General features: G+C 44.9%; 1 protein-coding gene across 1 annotated transcript in view; it reads right to left on the bottom strand.

Moving 5' to 3' along the window:
• fam78ab (family with sequence similarity 78 member Ab) overlaps window positions 1-15,836 on the bottom strand; it is a 35,591-nt gene extending 19,755 nt beyond the window's left edge. Inside the window, exon 1 of the mRNA XM_078550142.1 lies at window positions 15,254-15,836. Coding sequence (XP_078406268.1) covers window positions 15,254-15,579 — 326 coding nt within the window. The 5' untranslated portion in view covers window positions 15,580-15,836. The remainder of the gene's footprint in view (window positions 1-15,253) is intronic.
• Window positions 15,837-24,875: the final 9,039 nt, after the last annotated feature.

The following is a 24,875-nucleotide window of genomic DNA, read 5'->3' as shown; positions in this document are numbered from 1 at the left end:
TTAGGGAGGGAATTCCAGAGTTCATGACCTCAACAGCTGTATGTACAGCTGGCAGTGGTGGCACAATTAAAATCAGGGGCGGGGGGGGAGGGTGGATGCTCAAGAGGTCAGAATTGGAGGAGCGCAGAGATTTTGGAGGGTTGTAGTGCTGGAAGAGGTGACAGAGAATAGGGAGGGATTTGAACACCCTACGAATTTTAAATTCCTAGCATCACTAGGCAGGGAGCCAGTGTAGTACAGAGGGTAATGGGTGAATGGGACAGTGCTAGTTAGGTTATTTTTTTTTTGAGTTTTCACATTTTATTTTGCAACTACTGTACATGAAGGCACAGTACCACAACAGACCAATGTACAAGATCTTCTCATGACCAGCATCTGAAGTGCCTCTAAATTGTTGGTCTTAGAAAAAGATGTATAAACAGAAGCGCAGAGTCCATTTGCCATGTAAGATTCAACAAAGACTGATCAGTACTGCATCTTCAGCAGTTGTTCTGAGGTGTCAGCTGTGGCTCAGTTCATAGCACCCTCGCCTTTGAATCAGAGGGTTGTGGGTTCATGTCCCACTCCCGGAAAACAAGAACTGTGATTGTACTTGAAAGAGTTGCAATCTGTGACTGTTGATAACTGGAAAGAGTTTCAGCAGTTGTTCACCTGGACCTCTGCCTCATCTTTCGTCTTTTACACTTCAGCCTGCGCATACGCTTCTTCCGCCACTTAGTTCTCATGTCAACGAGGATCTCAAAATCCCAGAACCGAAAGCGCTAGTTAGGTTATGGGCAGCAGAGTATCCAGGGTATTAATGAGGTGTTAATTATAGCATGAAGATACACAGGTGAAGGGCATTGTTTAATTAAGTACCTAAAGCACTTATAAAGAGAGACTGTTGAGACACAGGTAATGCTGCATTCTGTAAATAAACCAATTATCAAGAAAGTATTAGTGTCTCGTCTCATACTTCACAAACCAGCTTGAGATAAAATTAACACAGGGCATGGTCTGTTTTTTTCAGTATTGGGGGAGGGGTGGGAGGATATAAATTATTTAGTTGTATCTAGTCCTGAGCACTTTGGTGTGTTGTTAATAATAATGTTACATTACAATGAAAGTCCAAGGGTTTTATCCTTTTCCACTTGTCTGTTCTGTACACGTCAATCTTTGCACAAGATTGAGTTTTAAAGCTTCAATTTTAGTTCTATGGTTTAGATGATGCCATATTCTTTCTCTAGGGCACAACGCCGGAATGGTTTACAATCCCTGAATCATGATTTTAGTCAATCTGGTGTCATCCTTATTTTCGACCATCATTTGGATCATTCTGATTACAAGAAATATAATTTAAAATAGAATGTTCACTATAGACAATGATAAAGTAATGCTGAAATTGAATGGCTGTCTCTCTTAAGGTTGTCCAAGCCTTTTGTTCCCAATCAGAGGTGGACTGGCTTTCCTGAAAGGATGAGGAATTCTTTGAGATTGTCATGGAGAAGTGTGGCGAGCTGAGAACCCCAATAATACTGCACTTTGGAACCATTCATGGCTCTGACCCGGACTGAGCTAACCCTCAAATACTCCAGCCAAATTCTGGGCTAAGGTGGAACCAACACACACCCCAGTCCTCTGGGGCCTGGAGCTGCAAGGTGTTAGGTTGAGTGAAACTGGGGCCAGATGGGGTCAGAGTAGACCCACCCAGCATTGTGAGATTTGATAGTGTGAGCATTACTGCTGGTGAAATATCTTTGTGAGTTGAGCTTGACTGGTGTGTCAGCCATGGCTCAATTGGCAGCACTCTCACCTCTGAGTCACATGGTTCTGGGTTTAAGTCCCACTCCAGGGTTTGAGTGCAAAAATCAAGGCTGACACTCCAGCGCAGTACTAGTGCTGCATTGTCGGAGGTGCTGTCTTTGAAATGAGACGTTAAACCAAGGTCCTATCTGCCTGTTCGGGTGGATGTAAAAGATCCCATGGAACTATTTTGAAGATGAGCAGGGGAGTTCTCCCCGGTGTCCTGGAGGTAATATTTATTTGTGCTGTTTGTGTGGGAGCTTGCTGTGCGTAAATTGGCTGCCATGTTTCCCACATTACAACACTTCAAAATGTACTTCCATTGGCTGTGAAGCATTTTGAGACGTATGGTGGTCATGAAAGGCGCTATGTAAATGCAAGTCTTTTTTGTATCTACACAAGTAGCATATCCTATGAAAGATAGGTATCTACATGTGGTATAAATGTCAGTATTCATCACCTCATATGGAGAGAGTTTACTCTATATCTATTACATCAATCTTGTTTTTTTAGTCATGTTTATTCTTGCCCCTTTCCCAATTCTAGAGGTGTTTAAAATGTTGAAAGGATTCAGTACGGCGGATGCAGCGAAACTATTTCCTCTAGGTGTGGGGAAGCCAGAATGAGGGCACATAGTCTTAAAATTATTACCAGGCCATTTGGGAGGGAAATCAGGAAACATTTCTTCATAGAAAGGGAACTGAAACTCTCTTCCCCAGAAGGTTCTAGGTCAACCGCAGCTTCAAGTCCGAGATCAAGAAGATTTTTGTATGGTGAGGGCGTCACGAAATATAGAGCACAGGTGGCTAAAATGGAGCTGAGGTACAGAGCAGGCCCAAGAGGCTGAATGGCCTACTCCTGTTGCTATGGCACCTGGGTGCTGGTAACCTTCCAGTCCCTCACTCAACCTAGTTAGGCAGGGATCAAATCTGCCATCTTCCTAGTATGGGATTCAAGCTAGATGTCAGATAAATTAGGATTGTTATCTTGCTTGACCCTTATCTACATTATTTTACATTCAGTGCAGTTTTATATTTGATTCACTCGGCTGGCACAGAGGTTTCAAGGGCAGTTTTATCTCCTCCCATTTAACCTCCCTAAGTAACACCAAACTGTGAGCATTTCAATACAGGCTTCATCTCCTAGAAAATTAGTTTGCAAAATACAGGCCAAAAGTGCAATGTTATTTTACTTTAGAGGGGGTTAAGAACATTTGATTTGCATTCAGTATTAATGTCCTTACCTCAGAGGCTTACAGAAAACTTGATTAGAAAGGACTTTAGTGTTTCCTTGCCAATTTGCTATTAAGATGCATGTGTGCTTAACTTAAAATATACTTCACCTTCCATTACTAACAAAGAGGCAGGGAGCTCTCAGTAGGGTCACCAGCTGTGATTAAATATATTCCTGGAGGTTTCATCACATGACTTGCCCCTACTCTCCAACCATTAGTTGGCCAACACATCCACCCTTGTGACTCACTACCTTCCTACACCAATTGGAAAGCAAAACGACTCATTACCCAATTGGATGATGCCTGACTGTCAGCCAAACAGCCCTTTTCTCTCATTTTCAATGTTTTTATATCTGGTAAAGAGAAAAGCTCAAAGAAAATGACAAAAAAAACCCAATCTTTTTTAATGTCCCTCTGATTTTTCTCCAGTTGTTGCACACAGCGGTGTCCTGAAGATTGATCTTCAATTCCTGGAGACTTCAGACCAATCCAGGAAAGTTAGCAACCCTAACTGTCAGGGATGCTAAGCAATTGCACTTGTAACCTTGCAGATCATTGAGGACCTGATAGAATCCAAGACCAGCCAGTAACTAGCACTAGGCAAGGTTAATAAATTCAATAGTGAATCCAGAAGAAATTTCTTTACCCAGAGAGTGGTAAGAATGTGGAACTGGCTACCACAAGGAGTAGTTGAAGGGAATAGCACGGGGCATTTAAGGGGAAGCTGGATAAACATAGTAACCTTCAAAAGGGGATGGGATAAATACTTCAAAAGATGTAAAATTTGCAGGATTTTGAGGAAAGAGCAGGGAAATGTGACTAATTGGATTGCTCTACAAATGAGTGGCACGGGCATGATGGGCCAAATGGCCTCTTTCTGGCTGCAGCTTTCTATGATTCTATATGTTTCAATGAGGGAGAAAGAAATAGAAGAATATGTTGATGACGAGGGCTGTACGGAGGCCTGAGTGGAGCATGGACCAGATAGGCTGAATGGCCTGTTTCACTGCTGGTACAGTCTATGCAAATCTGCGTGGTTATTGGTCAGAACTCATTAAAACATGAGAAAAAATATCAATGGACGAGAAAAGGCCATTGAGCCCACCTAACTCATTCTTCTCATACCCAAACAGCCCAATTCATTTTGTACTCCCTTCACATCTCACTGCCTAAGCTGGTTAAATATTGACATTTTCAAGACTGTGATTGATAGATTTTTGTAGGCCTAATCAAATGGAAGAACAGGCCTGAGGGGCAGAATGGCCTACTTCTGTTTCTACGTTCCAATGGTAGATCAATCCAAAAAATTCACTAACCTAAATCGATGACATTCCTGCTGTTTGTGCTATGTAAAATGTGGACTTGCCTTATTGCACAGTGACTTACAGCCCTCATTGAGCTACCCATCACCTTCCCAGTGATAAAGCTTCAAAATTTCCTCATAACTTGCTTTGTTTGCTTTGGCATAATTCCTGCTCTCTATTACACTCTCTTGAATGCACAAAATTCTCTTTTCATAGTTATTTTATATTCTTATCATGTCTGTCAGGCATGGCTCAATGGGTAGCAATCATACCTCTGAGTCAAAGTTGTAGGTAAGTCCCACTCAAAAAAACTTAAGCAAGCAAATCAAGGCTGACACTCCCAGTGCTCCCAGAGGGAGTGCTGCATTGTCTGAGGTGTCATCTTTCAGCTGAAACATTAAATCAAGTCCTTTCAAGTGGACGTAAAAGACCTCATGGCCGCTATCTCAAAGAGGAGCTGGGGAGTTCTCCCCAGTGTCCTGGCCAATATTTACACCTCAATCAACATCACAGAAAACAGATTATCTGGTCATTATCATGTTGTTTGTGGGAGTTTGCTGTGTGCAATTTGGCTGCTGTGTTTCCTACATCACTGGTTCTCAAACCGGGATCCTCAAACTTCGAGACTTTCCAGGAAGTCTGCAAGATAATGTGCGATGGTGCAGATTGGGCACACACTTGCCCATTGTTTCAACTCTCATCTCCTGCTTGACCAGCACAGCCGAGAGCTTGGGCACTGGAGAACTCAATGTCAGGTCCTAGGCCTTGGAGCAACTTGCTCAACAAGACACCAGTAAGCAATCGCCAGGTGGACACTGTGGCTGTGGTAGCTCTGGAAATGGACAGGGACCGGATTAGCCAAGCCTCTTACTGACTGAGAAACGAGAGAGAGGCAAGAGGTCCCAGGGACACTGGGTAAGGGATTTGCAGGGCTGGGGGAGGAGTTGCCTTGTTCAGGGCCTGGAAGCCAAACTTTATTTGCTGAATATGGCAGCTGGGTCTGTGAAAGGAGCTGGACTAAAGCTGTGTGTTCTGTTATTGGTGGCCCAATCGTAGAGACGCTGCATACCAGACTGTGTACAAATAGAGGGGAGATGGTGGCATAGTGGTAATGTCACTGGACTAGTAATCCAGAGGGCCAGGCTAATGTCTGGGCACATGGGCTCAAATCCCACCACGGCAACTGATGAAATTTATAGTCAGTGAATTAATCTGAAATATAAAGCTAATATCAATAATGGTGACCGTGAAACTATCATCGATTGTTGTAAAAACCCATCTGGTTCACTAATGAATTAAGGAAGGAAATCTGTCACCCTTACCTGGTCTGGCCTGCGTGTGACTCCAGACCCACAGCAATGTGGTTGACTCTTAACTGCCCTCTGAAAGGGCCTAGCAAGCCACTTAGTTAAAGGGCATTTAGAGATGGGTAACAAATGCTGGGCTTGCCAGTGACACCTGCATGCCATAAAAGAGCAAAGAAAAACACTCCAGTGCATACAGGGAGAGAAGAGACCCTGAAAGAGATAGTAGCTATGCAGTGAAGAAGTGGAGGCTGGAGGGTTAGACTGGAAATACAGGAGGGTTATACTGGAAATTGTGCCAGCAATTCCCAAGAGGAACCACTGAGCTTCCAGCTGGACAATAAATGCCTTTGCCAGCAACTCCCACATCCCAAAGACAAATTAATAAAATAAATCCCACATCCAGAGAGGAATTGTGCGGTGAAGTATTCAGGCATGCTGCTGAACCTGTAGGATTACCTTCTAGCTGAAGGGAAAAGAAAAGATTTCACAATCACCCATCACATCGATGTTCACTATACTAAGCGGCCTGACATTTCAGACAGGTCCCTTTAACAGGGCATCAATAAACTTTAATTCAGCAAGTAGTTTATGGTTTCATTTAAATGGTGGGGGGGGTGATTATTAATCTATTTGAAAAGGGGTCCTTCAACCAAAAATGTTTAAGAACCACTGTCTAAATTACAACAGTGACTACAAATCAAGAAATATTTAATTGGCTGTAAGCCTTTTGGGACATCTTGATTTCGTGCTATATAAATGTGCATTTTTTATTTTATCTTTTCGAGTGTGGTGTGCACAATTGTGAAGACTAGTCCAAGTGTGGTCTGCCCAGTGTATTATAAAGACCCCCCCTCCAACTCGTATCACACATTATATCCCAACAATTAATCTTTGAATTCTTCTACCATGTCTTGTTTGAAGTGTTGGATTTCATGTAACTCCCCAGTCCCTGTGCTAATTCTGTTCCCTTCTCTACTTTCTCTTCTCTGCTTGTCAACATTACTTCGGATTTGGCAATATCATATTCCGTGATATTATGTTCCACAATTGATCCTGTTACATATCATATTGAAGTTTGAGAGGTGATCTGATCGAGGTGTTTAAAATGTTAGAACGATTGGAAAGGATTGATACAGAGAAACCATATCCTCTGGTGTGGGAAGTCAAGTACAAGATTAAAATTCGAGCTCAGCTGTTTTAACAGTGAAATCAGGAAGCGCTTTTCCCACACAAAGGGCCGGGGAAATCTGGAACCCTCTTCAAGGAGGTTGTGCACACTTTCAAAGACTGCGGTTGTTAGATTGTCATTGGGGAAGGCTGTCAAGGGATTTGGAGCAAAGATGGATAAACTGAGTTGAGGTACAAATCAGCCATGATCTAACTGAATGGCAGGGCAAGCTCGAGGGGATTGAATGGCCTACTCCTGCTATGATCTGCACCCAAATCATTTAAGTAAACAAATAACAGAGATCCAAATGTTGAGCTCGACAATACAGCAGCCTCTCCTTCATTCCACCTTCTACCCAGCTTCTGGTCGCATGTATTTAATTTTGTCAGTTTCTCATTTGGTATCCTGTCCAAATCAACTAAATCACAAGGAATTTAACTATCCAATTTATTAGGAACAGTCCTATCATCCATTGCCTCTTGTTCCATCCTATCCTTTGAGGACAATTACTGGCCTGCGACACTCACATCCCAAGAACGAGTTTTAAAAAAGGGTAGATACTGGTGAAGCTTATTTAGACTCACCATTCAGAATTGCCTTTGCCTCTACAGAATAGCAACATCATTGTTAGTCTGTCACGCCCGTGTTTAAACATTTGGCAGAAGAATCCTCAGGGAGAATATGGTATATTTCCAACAAATATCTCAGACAGATGCCCGGCCAATATCAGACCATGATGGATGGGTTGACTACTTACAGCATCATGCAAAGCATTGATGATCCCTCCATTTATATCATTCTTCTCTAGTCATATCATGGTTTTATCATAGAATCTGACAGCACAGAAGGAGGCCATTTGGCCCATCATTCCTGTGATGGCTCTTTGAAAGACTGTCCCACTCCCCCTGCTCTTTTCCCCATAGCCTGATAATCTTTTCCTTTTCAAATATTTATCCAACACCCTTTTGAAAGTTACAATTCCATAGAATTTAGAAACATAGAAAATAGGAGTAGGAGTAGATCATTCGGCCCTTCAAGCCTGTTCTACCATTCAGTATGATCGTGGCTGATCCTCTACCTCAAAGCTGTACTTCTGCGCCCCCCCCCCCCCCCCCACCCCCGTACCCTTTTACGCCTTTAGCGTCTAGAAATCGATTTACTTCCTTCTTAAACATGTTCAGTGACTTGGCCTCCATGGCCCTCTGTGCTAGAGAATTCCACAGGTTCACCACCCTCTGACTGAAGATGTTTCTCCTCATCTCAATCCTAAATGGCCTACCCCGTATCCTGAGACTGCGACCCCTTGTTCTAGATCTCCCAGCCAGAGGAAACATCGTCCCTGCATCCAGTCTGTCCATCTCTGTCAGAATTTTATACGTTTCAACAAGATCCCCTCTCATTCTTCTAAACTCCAGTGAATACAGGCCTAGTCAATCCAATCACTCCTCATATGACGATCCTGCCATCCCAGGAATCAGTCTAGTAAACCTTCGCTGCACTCCCTGCAGCACAGAAACAGGCCATTCGGCCCAGCTGGTCCGAGCCATTTCCCACCCTTTTTCATCTCACCCAATCAGTCTATCCTGCTATTATTTTCTCCCTTGTGTGTTTATCCAGCTTCTCTTTAAATGCATCTATACTATTCACCTCAACCACTCCCAGTGGGCGTGAGTTTCACATTCCCACTGCTCTGGGTAAAGAAGTTTCTCCTGAATTCCCAATTGGATTTATTCGTGACTATCGCATATTGATGGCCTCTAGTTTTGAATCTGTTTTTGCCACCCACTCAAAAAGTGTGTTCCAGATCATCATAACTCGCTGTGTAAAAATGTTCTCGTCATCTGCCCGCTGGTTCTTTTGCCAATTGTTTTAGATCTGTATCCTGTGGTTACTGATCCTCCAATCAGTGGAAACTGGTTTTTTATTTACCCTTTCAAAACCATTTCATAATTTAAAACTTGAGGATTAAATCTTTACACAAAGTGAGTTATAATCTTGCAATTTTGATGTTAATAAATTAGCCTGAGATTACTCATCACTTGTATCATTACAGTTATTTGATTTGATAACTGTGGTGTTAGGATTTGTGGGAATGACATTTAATCCCCTGGTGTTTAGCAAGTGCCCCTTTCAAAGCATTAAGTTTGCGTTCATCACATGTTGAGGTCGATGCTGCAGAATGCTAACGCTTTGCAGTAATCATGTTAGGTACTAAGGGCAAGGACAGGTTTGACGTTAATGGCCATCATCCTCTCACCATTTTCTCCCACGTCACCTCTCATTTCCTGAATTAAAGTTCGTTTGTCCGACAGACATGTAACAGCCCACGCTTCCTTTGTGTGATATTTTTAGAGACGCCCAACTGACAGTGGCCAACACTTGGGGTCGATTTAAACTTTCCGCCCATATAAGCTTTGGTCCAGTGAGTAACACTTTCTCACCTCTGAGTCAGAAGGTCGTGATTTCGAGTCCCACTCCAGAGACTTGAGTACAACATCTAGGCTAACACTCGCAGTGCAGTACTGAGGGAGTGCTGCACTGTCAGAGGTGCCGACTTTCAGATGACCCGCTTGCTCTCTCAAGTGGATGTAAAAAACCCCATTTGGTACAATTCGAAAAAGAGCAGGGGCGTTCTCCCTGGTGTCCTGATCAATATTTATCCTTCAAGTAGCATCACTAAAACCAGATTACTGGTCATTAGCACAAGTTTGTGGGAGCTTGCTGTGCCCAAAGTGACTGCTGCGTTTCCTACATTATAACAGTGACCACACTTAAGAAGTAACTGTAAATCCCTTTACGATGTCTTGATGACATGAAAGAAGCTATATAAATGCAAGTTCATTCTTTACAGTACTGAGGGAATGCTCCACTGTCTTTCAAATGAGACATTAACCTGATACAAGTTCAGTTGCTGGAAAAGATCCTGCCCTATTTGAAAAATGGGGAGTTTTTTTATTCTTTCATGGGACGTAGGCATTCCTGTCCAGGCCAAAATTTGTTGCCCCATCCCTGATTGCCCTTGAACTGAGTGGCTTGCTCAGCCATTTCAGAGGGCAGTTAAGAGTCAACCACACCACTGTAGGTCTGGAATCACATGTAGGCCAGACCAGGTAAGGACGGCAGATTTCCTTCCCTAAAGGACATTAGTGAACCAGGTGGGTTTTTACAACAATGGTCACCATTACTGAGACTAGCTTTTTACTACAGATTTATGAACTGAATTTAAATTCCACCAGCTGCTGTGATGGGATTTGAACCTGTGTTCCCCAGTATATTAGCCTGCACCTCTGGATTACTAGTCTAGTGACATTACCATTACGCCACCATCTCCCCCCCCAGAATCATGGTCAAAATTTATTCTCTCACAACACCTCCAGAAGCTGATTAATTGGTTGTGGCGTGCAAATAAGCTGGCCCATTTCCCACAAAACAACTGCACTTCAAAAACATTGGCTGTAAAGCACATTGAGAGGTCCTGAGGACAGGAAGAGTGCTGGAGAAATAAAACTTAGTTTTATTTAGGATCCTGGGAATTTTGAAGTCAGGAAAGTGCAATCCTGGAACTGAACTCATTCAGCAAAGGGAGTCAGCTGGACAATAACAGAATGCTGATGTGGATGGGGTTGATTGACCAATATAGAACTTGGGGGTTAAGGCACTCCGAGACCTCTGGATCTGTCTGACATTTTTTTAATCCAAAATTTCCCCCTCTCACCTCCTGCCCCAGTTATAACTTTATAATGTTACTGCAGTGAGTGGTTGGGGTGGGGGCTGTCACATGTTTGTTGCCAAGTGGACCTTGTTTTACTACCTTATTTCAGAGCAGATCTGGGTGGAGTTGGGTCCTTCACAAAGCGGGAAGCCTACGTCAAACAGTACGCTCACTGCACTCTGCCCCCCTCTGCATCATAAAGTGAGGAAGTGCTGTGTCAGGAGCTTGCTATCTGATCAGATCCTGGGTTGATGTGGCTGTAGGTGACACCTCTGCTATCGAGTCAAGTTTCTAACTCAGCAGAGATATTAAGTTGCATTCTACAGCAAGCCTCCGGTGTCTCTATAACCTTTTTTGTAATATGGAGACCAGAACTATATACAGTTACTCCAAATGTTGTCGAACCAAGGTCCGATACAAGTTGAACATAACTTCCCTGCTTTTTAATTCTCTCTCTCTAGAAATGAAACCCCAGTGTTTTGTTTGTTTTTCTCTGGCCTCATTTACCTGGGTCAGTATTTTGAGTGCCAGGGTATGACAGAAGTAAAGGCCAGTCCAAAATGTGGGGAAAAGATGTATATGATCAGGGGGAGTGGAGCTGGTCATTAGTGATCTAAATCAAGCTACACTACTTAAACAGGAACTGTAATGTGACTGTATATATTCACTGGTTATCCAGGGAACTATTACAACTATGTAACACAATTTTATAGAATTATTTCACTAAGTAATAGAAAGGGTAGATAAGGGAAATGCAGTAGATGCAATAAATTTAGATGCCCAAAAGGCCTTTGATAAGATACTACATGGTAGGTTCGTGATTAAGATCAGGACATGACTAATGACCAGGAGACATGTCTCAGAATCTGCTTGAGGGGGAAACCAGAACAAGAGGCCATAAATTACAGAATCACAGAATTCTTAAGGTGCAGAAGGAGGCCATTTGGCCCATCATGCCTGCACAGCTCTCTGAATGAGCAATTCCCTTGGTGCCACTCTCCCGCCTTCTCCCTGTAACCCTGCACATTCTCCCTTTTCAGATAACAGTCTAATTCCCTTTTGAATGCCTCGATTGAACCTGCCTCCACCACGCTTACAGGCAGTGCATTCCAGACCTTACCACTCGCTTTGTGAGTGTAATAATAATATAAGGTAGTCATCAATAAATCCAGTTGGGAATTCAGGGGAAATGTCTTCAGCCAGAGAGTGGTGAGAATGTGGAACTTGCTATCCCAAGGAATAGTCGATGTATTTAAAGGGAGATTAGATAAACACATGAAGATGAACAGAATAGAAGGATACGCTAATGTTAGATAGAGAGGGAGGAGGCTTGCATGGCGCATAAACAGCAGCACGGACTAATTGAGCTGAATGGCCTATTTGTGCTGTAAATTCGATGTAAGATTATGTACTTCCACAAGGGCTGGACTGTGACTGTATCTATCATACTGTTTATACTGGGATTGTATTGTGACTGTACATAACACATTGTTAATACAGGGAATCTGTTGTGACAAATTCTGATAGGTTACTCAGGGTTTTTGCCTGTGTATATCACACTGGTTATTCATGTGGCAAAAGGCATATATAATGCAGTAAAAAATCTACTTTAATATGTATCCCAACAACTGGCACCCTATACAGCAAGGTGTAATCTAATCAAGTCAGTGCATACTCTACATGATCATTAAGCAGGAATAGACTTTGAGAGTCACTATTTGCCTGAATTCTTTCATTAATTATACCTTTATGTATTCATAAATCATTCAGAGTAACGGAAAAACAAGTCTATGGATGGGAAACTGGTTGATATAAGTTTGAGAATAGCAATGAAATTAGACACATTCCAACCAACTATCCTTTACACACTCACACAAGTCAGTGGACTGATCGAATAACATGATACTATAAAGAGAGCAGGGCCATACCTGCAAGCTCAGCGACCCTGACCTGCTCTGGTGTGTATTAAACAGCACAGGCCAAGTTTAACGCAACTACTGCCAGGGGGTCTGCCTCTGTCCGGACATCGAGACTTTGATGCCCAGTTAACAGTGGACAGAGATCAAAGCACAGCCTGCTCTCCATGCTAGCCCTGATGTTGTCTGCACTCCCCGCCAATTGCCCCCTCCATCTCTCACACACACACAAATAGACAGACATACGCTGACACACACACACTGACACACACATACACACGCGCACAGTGACGTGCGCACCCACTTACACACACCCATACAATCACACTCTGGCACACATACCAATACACACACACACGCACTCTGACACATTGCACACTGACACACACATTGACACACAGACACACACTGTGACACACAGTGTAACACACACACACAAACATGCACACACTGACACCCAATGCACACATGGACGCACACACCAACACACACACACACATACAGTGACACCCCGGCGCGCGCACACATACACACACACTGACACATGCACTCACATTGACACATGCACTCACACTGACACACGCACTCACACTGACATGCGCACATACATACACTGACATACACACCGACACACACCCATATAATCACACCCTAGCACACATACCGATACACGCACACTCTGACACATTGCACACTGACACACACGTATTGACACACAGACACACACTGACACACAGTGTAACACACACACAAACACGCACACACTGACACACCAATGCACACACGGACACACACACACACCGACAAACACACACAATCACACCCCGGCACACACACACTGACACACACACACACACTCACACTGACATGCGCACATACATACTCACACTGACACACACATACACACTGACACACACACCCATACAATCACACCCTGGCACACATACCGATACACACACACACCCTGACACATGCACACCGACACACACACCAACACACACACACACACAGACACACACTCTGACACATACAATCACACCCTGGCACACTCACACTGACACACACACATACTCACACTGACACACCCTGGCACACATATCGATACACACAAACCGATACACACACACACTGACACACGTACACCGACGCCGACACACACACACCATGACACACATTGTAACACACACACACACACACTGACACACACACACTCTGACGCACACACACACTCTGACGCATGCACTCACACTGTCACAGACACACACATACTCACACTGACACACACACCCATACAATCACACCCTGGCGCACACACCCACACACACACACACACACACACACTCTGACACATGCACACCGACACACACACACTGTAACACATACACGCACAAACTCGCACACACTGACACACCATTGCACACACTGACACACCATTGCACACACTGACACACACATTGACACAAGCACTCACACTGACACAAGCACGCACTCACACTGACACACACACCCATACAATCACACCCTGGAACACACACCAATACACACACACACACACTCTGACACATGCACACTGACACACACCGACACACACACTGTGGCACACAGTGAAACACACACACACAAACCCACACACACTGATACACACACACTCTGACATACACACACTGACACAGACACACACATACTCACACTGACACACACACCCATACAATCACACCCTGGCGCGCGCGCGCACACACACTCTGACACATGCACACCAACACATACATACACACAGTGGCACACAGTGTAACACACATGCACACAATGACACACACACTGACACATGCACTCACACTGACACACACACCCATATAGTCACACCCTGGAACACACACATACACACACACACTCTGACACATGCACACCGACACACACCATTGCGCGCGCACACACATACTCTGACACATGCACTCACACTGACACACACACCCATACAGTCACACCCTGGTGCGCACACCGATACACAAACACACTCTGACACACACACATACCAGCACACACACACCGTGACACACAGTGTAACACACACACACAAGAACTCGCACACACTGACACACCATCGCACACACTGACACACACACCCATACAATCATATCCTGGCATACAAACCGATATATATATACACAAACACACACTGACGCATGCACACTGACACACACACACACACACACACACCAACACACAAACACTAACACACACCAACATACACCAGCACACACACACTGACACATACACATACTGACACATACACATACAATCATACCCCAGCACACTCACTCTGACACACACACACTGACACACACCTATACAATCACACTCTGGCACACAATCCAACACACTGACACACCCTGTCACACAACCTGAGACAGACTCTCACCACCCCCCCCCACACACACACACACCCCAACACACAAACACACACCAACACACATACACTGACACACACACAGACACATACAATCATACCCCAGCACACTCACTCTGACACACACCTATACAATCACATTCTGGCACACAATCCAACACACTGACACACCCTGTCACACAACCTGAGACAGACTCTCACCCCCACCCCCACCCCAAACCAAACACACACACACTTGCGCAGCCTGATACACACACACTCACTGACATGCACTCACATTGACACACACATACACGTAGGTCCTGCTGTGCCAGTTAGTCTCTGGGGTAGGTCCTGAGCTCCTTGCCCATCAAACCCCCACCACCACCACCACCCCCAGCCAATAATACACACAAACATGTACCCTCACTCTCACATACTCACATGCCCGCGTCCCCGTACGTGTTGTGAAACTCCATATAGTTGCAGGCTTGAATCCAGCCGACCACCCAGGTCTCCGCCTTGAGGATGGGGGGCACACACACCCGGGCCGTAGCTCGGAAGTAAGGGGTCCGGTAGCGCAGCACAATGTCTGAGGTCTCATCAATGATGGTGGGGGTGCCGTCGATGGTGGCCGAGATCTCCTGCAGGCAGATGGACTCGCGGCAGACCCTCGGCTTGCAAACCAGACTGTTAATGCAACCCATAGTACTTCGGAGGAGGACGAGGAGAGCGAGAGACAGGACCCCCAAAGTCACTAAGCGCAACATTGAGCTCAGCGCTTAAGAGAAGAACTCGGTCGAACTTGCAGCTGACAAATGTCCTTCCTGAGGCCAGCTTTAAACCATTCATTGAGTGACACATACATATATATACTGCAAAAGGAGAGTGAAATCCCTCGAACGGTCTGATAGTCCTGGAAGTGCAACCCCTTAAAACACAAACCGAAATAAATGACAAATCTTCAACTTGTTTTCCTGCAGATTAAAAGTTGCTGCCTCGATTCTTTGAATTTGAACAGGAAAGGGTGGGGAGGGGGGGGGGGAGTGGGAAAAGTTGAGCAAATCCCCCCCAGTCTCTCTAATTTGCCCCCCTCCTTTGTGAGAATCCCAGAGTGAAGGGCAAAAAATCAATGATTCTTGTCCATGTCCAGGTAACACGGCTCCGAACTCTTGGTCCCACTCCACGATCGCTGGCGTCTAGTAGCCTCCTCTGCCCTGGGTGTCCCCTCCTCCCGAGCCATGTCCCAGAGAAGATGCTGAGGGTTGGTTTCGAAGAGGGGCGAAATTTGTCTGTTCCTCCCCGGCGCCCTTCGGCTCAGATGGCCAGGAGGAGGTGGATGAGGAGGAGGTGGTGGGAGGGAGGAAGCGAGCTGCAAAAAAAGCAGGTCGCGCAGGAACTGGTGTTTGTCTCAGTGTCACAGACAGTGTGTGTGTGTCTTAGGGCTCTCTCGCCAACAGCCCAGAGGATACTGCTGCTTTTCTGTCTATCTCTCTCTCTCTTTGCTCCCACCCCCTCTGCGGTTGCTGACTATAGTCATCGGCCAGTCAGCCAGCTCCACACTGTCGCTGCCGCTCACAATACTTCACATTATTAGCCCCATCACAACACGGCGTTGTACTTGGGTCACTGCACACACACACACACACACACACAGAGAGAGAGAGAGACGCACAAGTCCCTTAGCTCTGCACAGGGCTGCGGTCGGTTTCCAATCCAACCCACATTATTAAAAAATAAATAAATAAATATTCAATCATATTTCTCTCCCCCCCTATCCTCGACAGCCGTCCCGATCCGACATCGAATGAACTGACCTCCAGCACTTTTGCTGCCTTGCTTGAAGGTGATTTGAAATAGAATCTCTCTCTCTCCTTCTGTGTGTATCACTGGGACACTTCATTCTTTATCTTCATTCAGGGCGATTTCCGGGCTCTAAATCTTCGAGCATTGTGGGAGTTGTAGTTTTAATCTCTTCCCTACCTCTTCCCTCGTCCTTTTTCACTTTGGTTTACTCTCTGTCTCTCTCTCACCTGCTGCCCCCCTCGGCAGGGTGTGCGAGGTGACTGACTTGCCTCCCGGCTTCGCTTCCCAGTGAATCAGCACTGAATATGTTTCAAATTCTTCACCAGCCCCGCAATCCGGTGGGCTTCAAACTTTCCTATCCAGTCCAGCTGCGTGTTACAAATCATTCTCCGCACCCCCCCGGGACCCCCCTGTAAATTTCGACACTCTCCCCAAGGACCCCTTGTAAATATGGAGACTCTCCCCAAGGACCCCTGTAAATATGGAGACTCTCCCCCCACTGGAACCTCCTGTAAATATTGACACTCTCCCCAGAGACGCCCTGTAAATATCGACACTCTCCCCAAGGACCCCTGTAAATATCAACCCTCTCCCCAAGGACCCCTGTAAATATCAACACTCTTCCCCAGAGACCCCCTGTAAATATCAACACTCTCCCCAGAGACCCCCTGTAAATATCAACACTCTCCCCAAGAACCCCTGTAAATATTGACACTCTCCCCAGGGACGCCCTGTAAATATTGACACTCTCCTCAAGGACTCCTGTAAATATCAACACTCTCCCCAAGGACCCCTGTAAACATTGACACTCTCCCCAAGGACCCCTGTAAATATCAACACTCTCCCCAAGGACCCCTGTAAATATGGAGTCTCTCCCCCTACTGGAACCTCCTGTAAATATTGACACTCTCCCCAGGGATGCCCTGTAAATATCGACACTCTCCCCAAGGACCCCTGTAAATATCAACACTCTCCCCAAGGACCCCTGTAAATATCAACACTCTCCCCAGAGACCCCCTGTAAATATCAACACTCTCCCCAGGGACGCCCTGTAAATATTGACACTCTCCCCAAGGACCCCTGTAAATATCAACACTCTCCCCAAGGACCCCTGTAAACATTGACACTCTCCCCAAGGACCCCTGTAAATATCAACACTCTCCCCAGGGACCCCCTGTAAATATCAACACTCTCCCCAAGGACACCCTGTGAACATTGACACTCTCCCCAAGGACCCCTGTAAATATGGAGACTCTCCCCCCACCTGGAACCCCCTGTTAATATTGACACTCTTCCCCCCACCCCCCATAGTGACCCCCTGTAAATATTGACACTGTCCCCCCCATTATGACCCCCTGTAAATATCGACATTCTCCCCAAGGACCCGCTGTAAATATTGACACATTCTCTTCAGGGACCCTCCTCTGCCCCCCCTTTTTAAATATCAACACTCTCTGCCCGAGGACCCCTCCCTCCTCTGTAAATATCAACATTGTCCGGTGAACCAACCCTTCTGTAAATATTGACACTCTCCACACATGGACCCCCCACCCCTGTAAATATTGTCACACTCTCCTGGGTATCCCAGTAAATATTGGCACACTTTGGGGCCCTCCTACTTCTGAGGATTCCTTTGCAACTATCCAGCAGAATCAGGGAAGGTCAATGTGGGAAGCAGGAGGTTATCCACTTTGGATCTGAGAAAAGGCACGTTTTCTGGAAAGTGAGAGGTTTGTAACTGGCAAATGAGCTTGAACAAAGAGAATTTTGAGGTGGTGCATTTTGGTAGTAAGAATAGGGAATATCTATACTTGTTGGAGATTACGAGTCTAAATGGGGTAGAGGAGCAAAGGGGTCTTGGGGTTCAGATACATAAATCACTCAAAGTAATGACAGCTTAATGAGGTCATAAAAAGGCAGACAAATATTGGGATTCATTTCTAGAGTTGAAAAGCGAACCTTGGTTAGACCACACTTGGAGTGACTGTGAACAGTCTGGTCTCCATTTTACAAAAACGATATAGAGGCACAGGAGAAGGTGTGAAAAGGATTTACAAGAATGATGCCAGAACTGATAGGTTGTAACTATCGGGAAAGACTGAACATCTGGGGCTCTTTTCTCTAGGAAAGAGAAAACTATGGGATGACCTGATGGAGTTAATTAAGTTTATGAAGGGGTTCGATAGGGTAGATACAGAGAAGATATTTCCACTTGCAAAGGATAGCATTAATATAAGGCAGTCACTAATAAATCCAATCGGGAATTCAGGAGAAACTTCTTTACCTAGAGATTGGTGAGAATGTGGAACTCGCTACCACGGGGAGTAGATGAGACAAATAGTATAGATGTATTTCAGGGGAAACTAGATAAACACGTGAAAGAGAAAGGAATAGAAGGATACGCTGGTGTTAAATAAAATAAAGAGGGAGGAGGCTAGTGTGGAGCATAAATACCAGCTCAGACCAGTTTTACCAAATGGCTTGTTTCTCTGCTGTAAATACTGTGTTTGACTTTCAAACTGGAGCCCCATCAGTGTACATGCTGCCCATTGATGTTGACATAGAAACATAAAAATAGGAGCAGGAGTAGGTCATTCGGCCCTTTGAGCCTGCTCCGCCATTCAATATGATCATAGCTGATACTCTATCTCAAAGCCATACTCCCACTCTCTCCCCATACCCCTTGGCACCTTTAGAGTACAGAAATCTATCTATTCCCTTCTTAGATATATTCAGCGACTTAGCCTCCACAGCTGTCTGTGGTAGAGAATTCCACATGTTCACTACCCTTTGAGTGAAGTTTCTCCTCATCTCAGTCCTAAATGGCCTATCCCGTATCCTGAGACTGTGACCCCTTGTTCTAGACCCCCCTCAGCCAGAGGAAACATCATCCCTGCATCCAGTCTGTCCATCCCTGTCAGAATTTTATATGTTTCAATAAGATCCCCTCTTATTCTTCTAAACTCCAGTGGATGAGGAGGAATTACTTTTCTCAAAGGGCCGTGAATCTGTGGAATTCACTACCTCAGAGTGCAGTGGATGCCAGGACGCTGAATAAATTTAAGGAGGAGATAGACAGATTTTTAATTAGTAATGGGTTGAAAGGCTCTGGGGACAGGGTGGGAAATTGGAGTTGAGGCCGAAATGAGATCAGCCATGATCGTAATGAATGGCGGGGCAGGCTCGAGGGGCTGAATTGTCTACTCCTGCTCCTAGTTCTTATGAATAGCCTAGTCGATTCAATCTCCTCATATGACAATCCTGCCATCCCAGGAATCAGGCTGGTGAACCTTCGCTGCACTCTCTCTACGGCACGTATATCCTTTCTTAAATAAGGAAACCAAAACTGCACACAATACTCCAGGTGTGGTTTCACTGAGGCCCTGTACAGCTGCAGTAAGACACCCTTGCTTTTATACTCAAGTCCTCCATTTGCCTTCTTAATTGCTTGCTGCACCTGCATGCTTGCTTTCAGTGACTGGTAAACAAGAACACCCAAGTCCCCTTGTACATCAACATTTCCCAATCTATCACCATTTAAATAATACTCTGCCATTCTGTTTTTCCTACCGAAGTGGATAACTTCACACTTATCCATGTTATACTGCATCTGCCATGTATTTGCCCGCTCACTTAACCTGTCTAAATCACCTTGGAGCCTCTTAACACCCTCCTCATTGCTCACATTCTCAGTTTTGTGTCATCAGCAAACTTGGAAATATTACATTTGTTCCCTCATCCAAATCATTGATATATATTGTGAACAGCTGGGGCCCAAGCACTTATCCCTTCGGTACCCCACTAGTTACCGCCTGCCACTCCAAAAGAGACCCATTTATTGCTACTGTCTGTCTGCTAACTTAAAGTATGGTTTTGATAAACGTAGGACTGTAGCTTTAAGAATAATCCTGTGTTGTAAGATAACATGATCTGTGTAAACCAAAGGGTTAGCAGCGCGGGGAACCTCTTGGAGGGAGTTCTTCTTTAGTTATAGAGTTGGATGCACACATGTAGCTGCTGCTGTTGTCTTGTAAATTAAGTTCAAAGTTTCCACCAAGAAAAGTTGCCTGGAAAATCAACTTTATAACAAACTGGCGACTAGGGTAAATCAGATCCAGTGCTGTCCCTCGCCCAGTGATTGTGAGCATCTAAGATCATTAAACAGAAAGGAAGATATACTCATCCGAGATGCCACAGTTTGGCAGAATCGATCCCTTGGAGCCAGCCACAGACGACTGGTCTCAATATATAGAATATGTACTTTCAAGCCAACTAAATCATGGGGAGGAAAAGAGGAGAGCAATTCTCCTGACTATTTGTGGAAGCAAGACCTACAGTTTAATTTGAAATTTGACGGCCCCCAGTGCCCCAGATTCGAAGACCTTCAGTGATTTAGTAGACCTCGTTAAGTGACATTTTCAACCCAAGCCTTCAGTCACAATGCAGAGGTTCAGGTTCAATTCACAGAATAGAGTACCAGGGGAGACCATTGTTACCTACTTGGTGAAATTGTGATTTCGGTGAAACCCTGAATGATATGCTCAGGGATCGTTTGGTCTGTGGCGTGCAAGAGGATGCCATTCAATGAAGGTTGATGGCTGAAGTGGATCTTGATTTTAAGAAATGTTAGAAATAGAGCTTGTGATGGAAAGTGCTGTAAGGGATTCACAAGCAATTCAAGGTGCACAAAATGGTGCAGTTTTCCTAGTTGGGTGGGAACGGTCAGCCCAAAGTGGTGCGAAAAGCTGGGACTTTGCCGCGAAGTGGGAAACAGTCCCTGCTAACCGAAAATTTAGAGGAAACAGCTTAGCAGCCAATTCGAAAACTCAATTTTTATCAACGTGGAAACAATCATACTCCTAATGATTGGCAATTTAAAAGATGGAGTGTTATTTTTGTCACAAAAGTGGGCACATATTGAAACATTGCAAAGTGAGATTAAAACAGGCATCCAGGCAGCCATCACTGAAACGTGGTTGAGGGAGGGGCAGGATTGGCAGCTCAACATTCCGGGATATAGAACCTTCAGGCGAAACAGGGGAGGGGTTAAAAGAGGAGGAGGCATTGCATTATTAGCTAAGGAGTCAGTTACTGCAGTAAGGAGAGATGATATCTTGGAGGGGGTATCGAATGAAGCTTTGTGGGCAGAGTTTAGGAATAAAAAAGGGGCAGCCACATTGTTAGGTGTTTATTATAGACCCCCAGATAGTCAGCGGGAAATTGAGGAGTAAATATGTGCGCAATTTGCGGAGATGTGTAAAAATAATAACAATAGGGTAATTATATTAGGTGATTTCAACTTTCCCAACATTAATTGGGATAGTGTGAAGGGCTTGGATGGAGTGGATTTCTTGAAATGTGTACAGGAAAACTTTTTAGGTCAATATGTAGAGGGTCCAACAAGGGACGGCGCATTGCTGGACCTAATTCTGAGGAATGAAGCCGGACAGGTGGCTGAGGTGGTGGTGGGGGAGCATGTTAGTGATAACGACCACAACATGGTACAATTTAAGCTTGTTATGGGCAAGAAATAGACAAGTTGCAAACAAAGTGTTTTGGATTGGGGGAGAGCAGATTTTAGTAAAATAAGGCAGGATCTGGCCAAGGTAGACTGGGAACAGCTACTTGTGGGGAAATCTACAGAAGAGCAGTGGGGGGTGTTCAAAAAGGAAATGGGGTGGGTACAGGCTCAACATGTTCTCTCTAGGATGATAGGAAGGAGTTACAAGCCCAGAGAACCATGGATGACCAGAGATATTCAGGATACGATGAGAAGGAAAAGAGAGGTTTTTAGCAGGTACTAGGGAAGCAAATCAGCAGAGGCATTTGTAGAATACAGGAAGTGGTGGGTGGAGCTTAAGAAAGCAATTAGGAGAGCAAAGAAGGGATATGAGAAAGCTCTGGCTGGTAAAAGTAGGGAAAACCCCAAGATTTTCTATAAGTATATCAATGAGAAGAGGATAACCAGGGAAAGAGTAGGGCCCATTAGGGACCATGGGGGCAATCTATGGGTGGCTCCAGAGGACATCGGTAGAGCGTTGAACGAATACTTCACATCCATCTTCACCCAAGAGAATGATGATGAAGATATTGAACTCGTGGAGAGAGACTGCAAGGTTCTTGAGCAAATTGATATAGGGAGCTACAAGGTATTGGAGGTGTTGGCAGGCTTAAAAGTGGACAAATCTCCAGGTCCGGATGATTTTTGTCTCAGACTGCTGAGGGAGGCAATGGAGGAGATTGCAGGGGCTCTGACCTAAATTTTTAATTCCTCTCTGGCCATGGGGTAGGTGCCAGAGGACTGAAGAACAGCTAATGTGGTTCTGCTATTTAAGAAGGGTTGTAGAGATAAGCCAGGGAATTACAGACTAGTGAGTCTCATGGCAGTGGTAGGGAAACTGTTGGAGAAAATTCTGAAGGAGGGAATCTATCTCCACTTGGAGAGGCAAGGTTTAATCAGGGATAGTCAGCATGGCTTTGTCAGAGGGAGGTCATGCCTAACAAATTTGATTGAATTTGTGGAGGAGTTGACCAGGTGTTTAGATGAGGGTAGTGCAGTTGATGTAGTTTATATGGATTTCAGCAAAGCCTTTGACAAGGTCCCACATGGGAGACTTATAAAGAAGGCAAATACACATGGGATACAGGGTAATTTGATAAGGTGGATTCAAAATTGGCTTAGTTGTAGGAAATAGAGGGTGATGACAGAAGGCTGCTTTAGTGACTGGAAGCCAGTGTCTAGTGGCGTACCACAGGGATCTGTGCTGGGTCCCCTATTATTTGTCATTTATACAAACGACATAGATAACTATGTGGGGGGTAGGATTAGTAAGTTTGCGGATGACACAAAGATCGGCTGGGTGGTTAACAGTGAGGTTGAGTGTCTTGGGCTACAGGAAGATATAGACAGGATAGTCAAATGGGCAGATAAGTGGTAGATGGAATTTAACCCTGAAAAGTGTGAGGCGATACACTTTGGAAGGAGTAATTTGACAAGGAAGTATTCAATGAGTGGCATGACATTAGGAAGTTCTGAGGGACAAAGAGACCTTGGCGTGTGTGTCCATGGATCTCTGAAGGCAAAGCAGCATGTTAGTGGGATGGTGAAAAAGGCATATGGGACACTTGCCTTTATCAATCGAGGCATAGATTACAAAAGTAGGGAGGTCATGTTGGAGTTGTATAGAACCTTAGTGAGGCCACAGCTGGAGCACTGTGTGCAGTTCTGGTCGCCACATTATAGGAAGGATGTGATTGCACTGGAGGGGGTGCAGAGGAGATTCACCAGGATGTTGCCTGGGATGAAACATTTAAGTTATGAAGAGAGGTTGGATAAATTTGGGTTGTTTTCGTTGGAGCAGAGAATACTGAGGGGCGACCTGATCAAGGTGTACAAGATTATGAGGGGCATGGACAGGGTGGATAGGGAGCAGCTGTTCCCCTTAGTTGAAGGGTCAGTCACAAGGGGACATAAGTCCAAGGTGAGGGGCAGGAGGTTTAGGGGAGATGTGAGGAAAAACTTTTTTACCCAGAGGGTGGTGACGGTCTGGAATGCGCTGCCTGGGGGGGTGGTGGAGGTGGGTTGCCTCACATCCTTTAAAAAGCACCTGGATGAGTACTTAGTACGTCATAACATTCAAGAGTATGGGCCAAGTGCTGGTAAATGGGATTAGGTAGGTAGGTCAGGTGTTTTTCACGTGTCGGTGCAGACGCAATGGGCTGAAGGGCCTCTTCTGCACTGTGTGATTCTGTGAAATTAAGTCCAGTGAAGTATATAGTGTGGAAGAGCCAGAAACAATCAATTCTGACATTTATTCCTGATTCAACATGAAAGTTGGTAAGACAGAACCAATTACTGTCACATTGCAAGTGAATGGTAAACCCTTAAAAATGGAAGTGGACACTTGTGCTTCCCCCACTGTAGTAGGAGAACACACTTTCAGATATTTAAATAAAGGTGCTCAACAATTAAATTTGGAACAAACCTCTGCCAAGCTGAAAAAGGACACAGGCGAAGAAATCCAGGTGAAAGGTATCAGCAGAGTAACTGTTTATTATATACACCAAACAGCACAGCTACCAGTGATGGTGGTAGAAGGTGAAGATTAAATTAAACTGGTCCGAAATCTTCCAGTTGCGAGCAGGTGGACTGCCAGAGCTGCTAAAAGAAATGACACCGTCTTCAAGGATGAACTGGGAAAAATCAAAGGCCTACAGGACAAGATTTACATGGACCCAGAAGTAACTCTTCGCTTCTTGA

Source organism: Cetorhinus maximus, chromosome 10 (assembly GCF_964194155.1).
Source record: "Cetorhinus maximus chromosome 10, sCetMax3.hap1.1, whole genome shotgun sequence".
NCBI lineage: Eukaryota > Metazoa > Chordata > Chondrichthyes > Lamniformes > Cetorhinidae > Cetorhinus > Cetorhinus maximus.
The sequence above is the reverse complement of the archived record's forward strand: the minus strand, read 5'-3'. Positions and strand labels throughout refer to the sequence as shown.